The sequence below is a fragment of the Natrix helvetica genome (genome assembly GCF_964273705.1).
Source record: "Natrix helvetica genome assembly, chromosome: 1".
NCBI lineage: Eukaryota > Metazoa > Chordata > Lepidosauria > Squamata > Natricidae > Natrix > Natrix helvetica.
The window spans coordinates 185859686-185868457 of NC_138548.1; the positions used below are offsets into that span (position 1 = coordinate 185859686).

General features: G+C 41.4%; 1 protein-coding gene across 1 annotated transcript in view; it reads right to left on the reverse strand.

Moving 5' to 3' along the window:
* Nucleotides 1-2596, reverse strand: part of ACADL (acyl-CoA dehydrogenase long chain) — a 32262-nt gene extending 29666 nt beyond the window's left edge. The window contains exon 1 of the mRNA XM_081934789.1: nucleotides 2322-2596. Within this exon, the coding sequence (XP_081790915.1) occupies nucleotides 2322-2404 (83 nt within the window). The 5' untranslated portion in view covers nucleotides 2405-2596. The remainder of the gene's footprint in view (nucleotides 1-2321) is intronic.
* Between the last annotated feature and the right edge of the window lie 6176 nt (nucleotides 2597-8772).

An 8772-nucleotide genomic window follows, 5' to 3' on the forward strand; every position in this document is an offset into this window, starting at 1 on the left:
GGTCTTCAAGCCTTTCAGAAGGTCAGAAGAGTGGGGGCAGATTGCATCTGGAGGGGCAGGATGTTCCAGAGGGCAGATGCCACAGCAAAAGAAGCTCTTCTTTGGAACCCTCTGGCTGAATTTCCTTGGCTGACAGGGTTCACAGCATGCCTGTTGTTGCTGGCACAGGTAGGGTGGGCTAATCCCATTGGAATAAACTGGTTCCTCAGACACACACACACACACACCAAGGATCTTCATCTACCCTTAACGTTGTATTGTAGCATGCTGTCTATATTGCTAAAAAAGTTCACTTTTGATCATCATTTTTTTCTAAAAAGGCTATTTTTATAGACAGAAACAGCAATGCATTTTCTAGACACTCTAATAATCAGGAAGTCTGGAACTTTTCAGGATGATACCTAAAATGATAAACAAAATTGTATCATAGCTCCCCAGACTTTAAATATTATACTTATTTTAATGATTCAAATTTGATCCATGTATCACACAGATCTTCAGATTTTTGTGGTCCTCCCACTGAGGCTTGCACAAGCAAACAAGCTTCAAACAAGTTTTAAAAGCACACCTGTTTTGCAAATTGGGAGTGCTGACAAAACTCACTCTTGCTTTGCCTGGATGAGCACACAGTTGACTTGCACAAGCAAAACTCAGAATAGGCACTCCCATATAGCCTGCAGTATGGCAAATATAAATACTTACTGTTTGCCTTTTATGATTATAACTATCCAGAATTTATTACAGTAGTTATAACTATAAACTATGTAATTTTTAAAACTATTGTAAATTAGCAGAAGTCCCAAAGGAGAAGGAAGGAAGGAAGGAGTCCCTTTTTGGGAGAGGGGCGGTCTAAAAATCTAAGAAATAAAATAAATAAAATAAGGAAGTTGTAATGTTGCTTCTGCAAGCTTGATTTTTTAAAACAATGACTGCCAGTTGCTTGTGCCCCACAGAGGGATCTGATCCACAGTAGGTACTCCATACCCAGAGATGGTATTCAGCAGGTTCTGACCAGTTTTGGAGAACCGGTAGGGGAAATTTTGAGTAGTTCGGAGAACCGGTAAATACCACCTCTGACTGCCCCTACCCCCATCTATTCTCTGCCTCCCGAGTCCCAGCTGATCAGGAGGGAATGGGGATTTTGCAGTAACCTTCCCCTGGAGTGGGGAGGGAATTGAGATTTTACAGTATCCTTCCCCTGCCACGCCCACCAAGCCATGCCACACCTACCAAGCACACCCACAGAACCAGTAATTTAAAAAAATGAATCATCCATACCTAACTTTTTTTTCATTTTTGGATACCATTTTTCCTCCCCAATTTTTCTCTGTTCTTTTCTATTCAATTCCTCTTCTGCTACTACTTCCCTGATCTTGCATTAAAGGACTTCTGCGCCATCACTAGTTTGCTTGAGTATTCTATTATTAAAATGGTCATGGCTTCAAAGCAATAGGTTCATTAACTAGGTTGCAAAACAACAGAAAGCCCTCTCCGAAACATGCCATATACAGAGAACATTGCATTTTACAGTACTTATTATTATCTAATATTATTATTAGTTAGTATTGCTCACAAACCAAAGATTACTTTGAGCTCCAAATTGTAATTGGATCATAAAGAGGCCAATTCCAATGGACCAGTCCTATCACATTTCAATTACTATCTAAAAATTATTATACAGTACTCACAGCTGGCAACTTTTCCAGTTTTACATAAAATAAAGTGTCTTTATTAATATGAAAGAAGACAGAGTTTATATTGCCATAGTGATCATCAGCTATATAATAATAATCGGTAGTGATAAAACAACCAAAGCCCTAACCATACCCAAATCTAAGATCCCTAACAAAAGCTGTGCATGTCAAATGATAAGAACCTCCTGCCAGGTCAATTCATTTTGGGCAAATGTTCAGGTTACCTGCTCCCCGCTGCAAGAATACTGCCGACTATTAATTGACAATAGAAAGTAAAATGTGGGTATCTCTTTGCTGAACTCTAATATAGTCGTCCGGAATCTTGCAGCGCACCTCCTCTCTTGTATTTGGTCTGCGGCGACAGATTTTAATAAATTTCCTCTCTTCTTACTGACCCTGTTTGTCATTATATTTTAGGAAGAAAGGGGGACAGAGAGGGAAATGCCAGGCCTGTCACTATAATCGGGGCAGTCTTAAATGTTAGAAAATGCTACTTAAATGTACTGAGAGGTTAGACGGCTCTTTCGCTTCGAAGGAACTTTTCAGTGGGACTGTCACCCCTTCAGCCCTTTTAATGTTATTTCTACGCTTTGTGAAGCTGCTCCCAGGCGACAAGAGAGTCCTTACCTCACCAGAATCCTCCTCCCTCCGGGAGAGCAGAGAGATCTCAACGCCTGGCTGACCAGCACCTTGCAAACGGACGCGGCCATGTTGTTTTTAATTGCTTCCTTGAAGCAATTACGGTAGTTTGCTCGAAGTCCTGGAGCCTCGCAAACCAGCCAGGAGAGCCCCCAAACGGGCAAGTGACTCTTTGCAGCTTTTACGGATGGGCGGAGAGGTGGAGTTGACAAAAGGGACAGTTTCTCGGAAAGCAATGCGCGGAATGCAGCGCTAACTCTTCACTTCTAATAGCTCAGGCAGTTCTCCGGGAGGGGGGGGGGGGGATCCGTCAAGCATAAAGAGACGACTAATACTGCTACGGAGAGTAAAGCGCTTTGGTAGCGCGTTGCTCATTGTTGCGCTGCCCACGCTAAAACCAAGTTTGCTCAATATACAGTGCAGTATTGCAACTGGAGTGTGGGAAGGAAATACTCAGCAATTCACTGTCATGTTCCAGTGAGAGTTGTTTTCACAGAGAATCGGAAACCAGAAATAATTGCATTGGCACTGGATCTCATAGCATTCCTCAGACCTTTGATGCAGGTTCTGCAATTGCAATGTAAGGTGCCTTCAAAGGCCCAAAAGCCATAGCCTTGAGAAGAACTATCAATAATTCTGATAGAGGCTACTTCTAGAGCAGTTGATAGAAATCTGTTGAGTTCCCAGCACAAACCTATATGTCAAACTCTGACAAGTCTCAAATGGAAAAATCCAGAATAAAAATAGGAATGCTTGTGCACAGCACTAATTGAAACTTACCACGAGTAGGAGGTGGTATAGAGTTTCTTGAGGTTTAATTTGCACAGAAAAGTTGTTCTAAACAAAAGCTATGAAAATAATGCAGATCAAAGCCTTCTTATGATAAGTGGTCATTTAGTTATAGTCAGAGTAAAAATGATATTGTCATAAATTGGCCCAGTATGTCCATTCAGGTGCTGAGTCTGGGGAAGTTGCACCAAGTACAAGTCAATTCAGCTGGGACTGAAGAACCAGAACAAGGACAGCCTGAGCAGCAATTTAATACATTTTTTTGCAGATGAGCCCCCTGGGGTCCTGTAAGGACCAGCCAACCTTGAATTTGTTTTGTTGTATTTCCAGTCTCAGGCTGAGAATACCAACAAAATAAGAAGCAAATAGCCTCAATGTTTGCCCTTTCCTACAAATGACCAGTCCTTAGAGGATTTATTTTTCAGGGGCATGATTAAGAGGTGCAATTATTAGCCATTGACTGAGTGCACATATTGGAATGAACTAACCCAACATTGTAGTCCAAAGCCCATCTTTTATGATTTAGTTTCTGTGTCTATGTAACCCATTTCTCCCATCAGTTTGATTTCTCCAGCCACTATCACTTACACTTGACTCTGGACTCTGGTTGAAGGGGAAGTGGGGAAGCATAATAATTAATGATCACATAAATTCCAGAGGGGCTTCATTAACAAGAATCAAGTTTTCAGGACTCTTGTAAAAAATAAGAGGATTAGGCATTATTAAATCAATAACTTCGGTTCATATAATACTCTGAGCCATAAACTAATCCCGACTAGTACAGTGGGGGCATAGGGGGACAAGTGATAATATGATGCATGCAACATCATTTTGATATTATTTTGGCAACCATATTTTATTTTGGTATATTGTCTACACCAGAATTCCCCAACGTTTCTGGCCTTACGGACCGGGGGGGGGGAGGGGATGGCATGCACAGCTCCATTTGCATGAGCACCATCCACACTCACCTGCCGCTCACGCAAATGAAGCATGCATTCACACACACACTATTTGTGCATGTGGGAATGCGCTCACACACCGTTTTCTCAGCCCAGTTGTAAACACCTCATGGCTCACTAGTCGGCCACAGCCCAGAGGTTGTGGACCCCAGGTCTATACTGATAAAAAGACAAATTCCTTGTGTGTTCAATCACGTTTGTCCAATAAAGAATTCTGTTTTATTCTCTTCTATTTTATTCTCTTCTATTCTATATTTGTAGCTCTGGGTTGAAATGAGGGTTCCTCCAGGTTGACTACACTGTTTGAGAAGCTGTTTGATCTAATGGTTAAGACACCAGGCTTGAATCCAGGAAAAAGTGAGTTGTAGTTCCACTTTAGGAATGGAAACTGACTGGGTGACTTTGGGCCGGTCACTCAGCCCATGATGTAAGGCTCAGTTAGTGAATTTCTGTCACAACCAATAGATCAACCAAAAACACCTCCCACACAAAATGGACCCTGCACTTGTGGCAAAACACTAGGAAAAGAAAAAGAAAAAAACTCCAGTTTTTTGGTTAAACATCCAATGGCTTGCTCAACAAAGGATTAAAGCAAATCTTGGATCTTTTTCTCAAAATGCTCCGGAGGCTAAAATGTATTTAGTTTGTTGTATCAGCCTAGTCAGGGTGGTTAGTTTATTAGTAATTACTAATTCTAATTAGCTCAATAAACGGGATCATGTAGACATAGCAAGCATGTTGCATACATGCAGCCTCTGATTTTTTAGTGTAGACAAATGGACCACCAGATGGCAGTGAAGGAATACATATCTCTCTATAAATTATTGAAGATTGAAGCCTAAGACACACATTCCCTCCAAAGACAAAGATGTTTGAAAGAACACACACACACACACACACACACACACACACACAGAGAGAGAGAGAGAGAGAGAGAGAGAGAGAGAGAGAACTTTAGAACAAAAAAATTACTGTTGCAGCTTTAGTTTATGCCTAAAATTTTGTACATTATGTTTGACCTAAAATGAGATAACACACTGAAGCACAAACTGACCCAATGTACTTTAACCAAGCAGTTTATAGGAACAGAAGTGGCATTCTACCTGTTCGGACCAGTTCACCGGAACCAGTAGCGGAAATCGCGGGTGGGCCTGGGTGGGCGGGTCAGCCTGCCCACACCCTGGCTCTATTTTGTTCTATTTAGGGACGTTTTTTGAGCAAAGTGCATGCACAGAAGACTGGATGCATGCGTTGGATGGGGCGTGTGCGAATGAAGTGAGTGCTTGTGCACACACACACACATTTGTGAACTGGTAGAGAAGGTAAGTGAGAACCACCCCATGCCTTCTGCTTAACTTATGTCAATATGTCATAAATCCAGTCAAGTAGGTTAATATTGAATATTATCTTTTTCATTTTTGGTAGTTTTTGTATTTTTCTTAGTTTGTATTAGTTTCTTAGTTTTGTATTTTTACATAAGTTTTATACACATAAGTGTGTGTGTGTGTGCGTGTGAAGAATCTTGCAACCATACACCCTGAACAGGACAAGTAGTGTCATTGTGATTAAATCCTTTGGTCATCTTTCAAGGTGATTTGGTCATCTTTCACCTAAGGCAGGCGTGTCAAATTTGATTTCATTGAGGGCTGCATCAGGATTGTGTTTGGCCTCGGGGAGCCAGGATGGGCGTGGCCAGGGTGGATGTGGCCAGATCAACGTCATTCATGTCAGGGGTGGCTGTGTTGGCCTGAGCACTTTGCAAGTGAAAACAGGCTTCCGAGCTTCATTTTCAGCTGCAATGACCTCCTGCAACCCTCTGCCAGTGAATACGGTGCTCAGGAGGGTCACCTGTGGACCTCTTGCAATCTGTTTTCCCTGGCAGAGGCTTCGTGGCCCAGTCCTTTGCTATTTCCAGGGTAACTCTGCAGGCCAGATCTAAGCACCCCAAGGGCCGGATCCACAGGCCTTGAGTTTGACACCCCTGATCTAAGGGGCTGAGGGCTGTTCAGGTAGATCTTTACTGGTGTGGTTAATAAAACCTAAGAAATTGTTATATTGTTAAAAGTCTCACTATTCAAAGTGGTATTTCTGAGAAAAATGGGGTAATTGGTACCAGTTTGATGGAAATAGGCAATTACCATTTTTAAACACACATTTTAATATCTTTATTAATGAACTATTGTTTAACAGTAAAAGAGACTAATCCATATCCAAAGCTTACCTGCAATCTCTTGTATTTTGCCTCAGTTCTTCAAAATTCTCTTCCCCCCCCACCCACCCCCTCTCTCTCTTTGAGGTTTTCTTGAATGGAACCTTCCTCTTCCCCATTTTTCTAATGCAACAATTTATTTATTTATTTAGTTTAATTTATTTAAATCCCATTTTTTACAAATAACTTAAGACGGGTAATTTATCTAAACACACCTTCTTCCTATTTTTTTCCACAACAACCTCATGAGGTGGGTGGACTGAGAGTGAATGATTGCCCCAAGGTCACTCAGCTGGCTTTCATAGTTAAGGTGGAACTAGAACTTACCATCTCCCAATTTAGCATTTAAAACACCACTGACAGCAGTACATGGGCTATGTTTGCATTTGAATTTGGGCTTGCATTAAATGTGACATGGGATCACTCACTAAATTGAATATCACACTATTTGAAATTGCACTAATCGCAACATGTCTGTACAGTTTCTCCCACTTTCCATTTCCTCATCATAATAACAATGTGACTGGGAGAGCCATCTTACTACCCTTACTACATCCTCATCCATGGAAACTCACTGAGCTACTTTAGGCCAGTTAATCTTTTGTGATTTAAACTTCCTAAGCTTTTACTATGTTGCATTAAGTAATCCATTTGCACAGAATATTGAGCAATAATCATTATTTATCAATATACAGTTTTATATCCCAACCAACAGTTTGTTATGATAGAAATTTCTATGTAACAGAGAGTAAAATTTCCTGAATATTATTTACAGTTTATAATAATGGTTCAAATGTTTGTATATCATGTACTATCTTATAGAATTTGCATCCATCACTCACCCATTATCTGATCCCATTATCCTTTGAATAAACTGCTGATTGACTTTGGGCCAATCATTCACTCTCAGCCCAACTCACAGGGTTTTTGCTCTGGGGGAAATAGGAAGTGGAAGGAGTATTATTTATGTCTTAAGTTACTTATAAAATAATGAAGGTGGGATAAAAATGTAATAAATAAATAAACAAGCAATCATCACTGTCAGCCGCATCATCCCTCTATTTCTCCTTAAAGATCCTGGCTGGCATATAAAAAAGAATGAACTATAAAACTTTTATTTTAAAGCACCGTGCTTTTAATGCAGAGCAGTTGTCACACTATGCAAGTGAAAACAAAGCCCAGTTTTACTCAAAGCATGCTCACAAAAGTCATAACATGTCATTTGTTAAACTAAAATAAGTTGCAGATCCTCCCTTACATGTATTAAAATTGTGAAATAGCTATTTCCACTCATTATGAATCACGGTTGCATTCAGTTAAAATATAAAATATTTTGAAAACTTTTTTTCCAGGAGGTGTTTTTTTTATCAAGACTTTGATTCTATGCTCCTGTTTATACAAGGATTGCATTAGCTTTTTGGCAGTTGCTGCACGCTGCTGGCTCATGTTTAAGTGATCATCCACTAGACTCCAAGGTCTTTTTCACAGTTACTGTTTTTGAGCCAGGTTTCACTTAATCTGTACCTTTGATTTTTCCTTCCTGTAAAACCTTGCTTTTCTTCATGTTTGTTCTCTCATTGGATGTTGACCTTATAGATGAGAACACCACTTGCGCTCCTAATTCTTTAACTTTCTTTCATAGCTGTTTGTAATCTCTTATTGTTTTTAGATTCCTTGTTATGTCATTGGTCCCCACGAATAATAGAAGAAAGGGATAATCCATAGGTTTGATTATTTTAGTAAGGTTCTCAGTTACAGCTTTGGTTTTTGCTCTAGGGAGACAACATATCTCCGTAGATTACTGGTTTGGTCTGCAGACTATAGTTTCTATTCCCCAAAGAATTGATTCTCCTATCACCAATATACACCCTTTCTTTCCCCTAGGGCAGTGGTCGGCAAGCCGCGGCTCGCGAGCCACATGCGGCTCTTTACACACTTTAAAGTGGCTCTTCTGTGTGCTGGGCGCCCGCTCCCCTCCCTCCTCTCGGGCACTTCAAAACAAGCGCCCCTTTCCCTTTTTTCTTTTTGACCCACAATGATTAGGGAGGATCCTGAAGTCGGGCGGGGACGAGAAGCGAGGAGGCAGAAAAAGAAACGGAGGCTAAGGAGCTTCCCCCCCGCCTCCTCCCAGCAAAAATCTAACCGGGGAGCCGGGCGGGCAGTAGCAAATTAGCCGATCACGCCGTGTGATCAGCTAATTTGCTACTGCCCGCCGGCTCCCTGATAAGATTTTTGCGGGGGGGGGGGGAAGAAGCTCCTTGGCCTCCGTCTCTTTTTCTCCCTCCTCGCTTCTTGGGGCTCCACCAATGGGGGAGCAAGGCCCGCCCAGCGCCAGGCTTTGGGCTAACACAGAGGTCTGCAAAGTTGGCTGTTTTAAGACTGGTGGACTTCAATTCTCAGAATTCTGGGAGTTGAAGTCCACCAGTCTTAAGAGCCAATTTTGCAGATCCCTGCCTGGGCTAATATGATTGATGCCCTT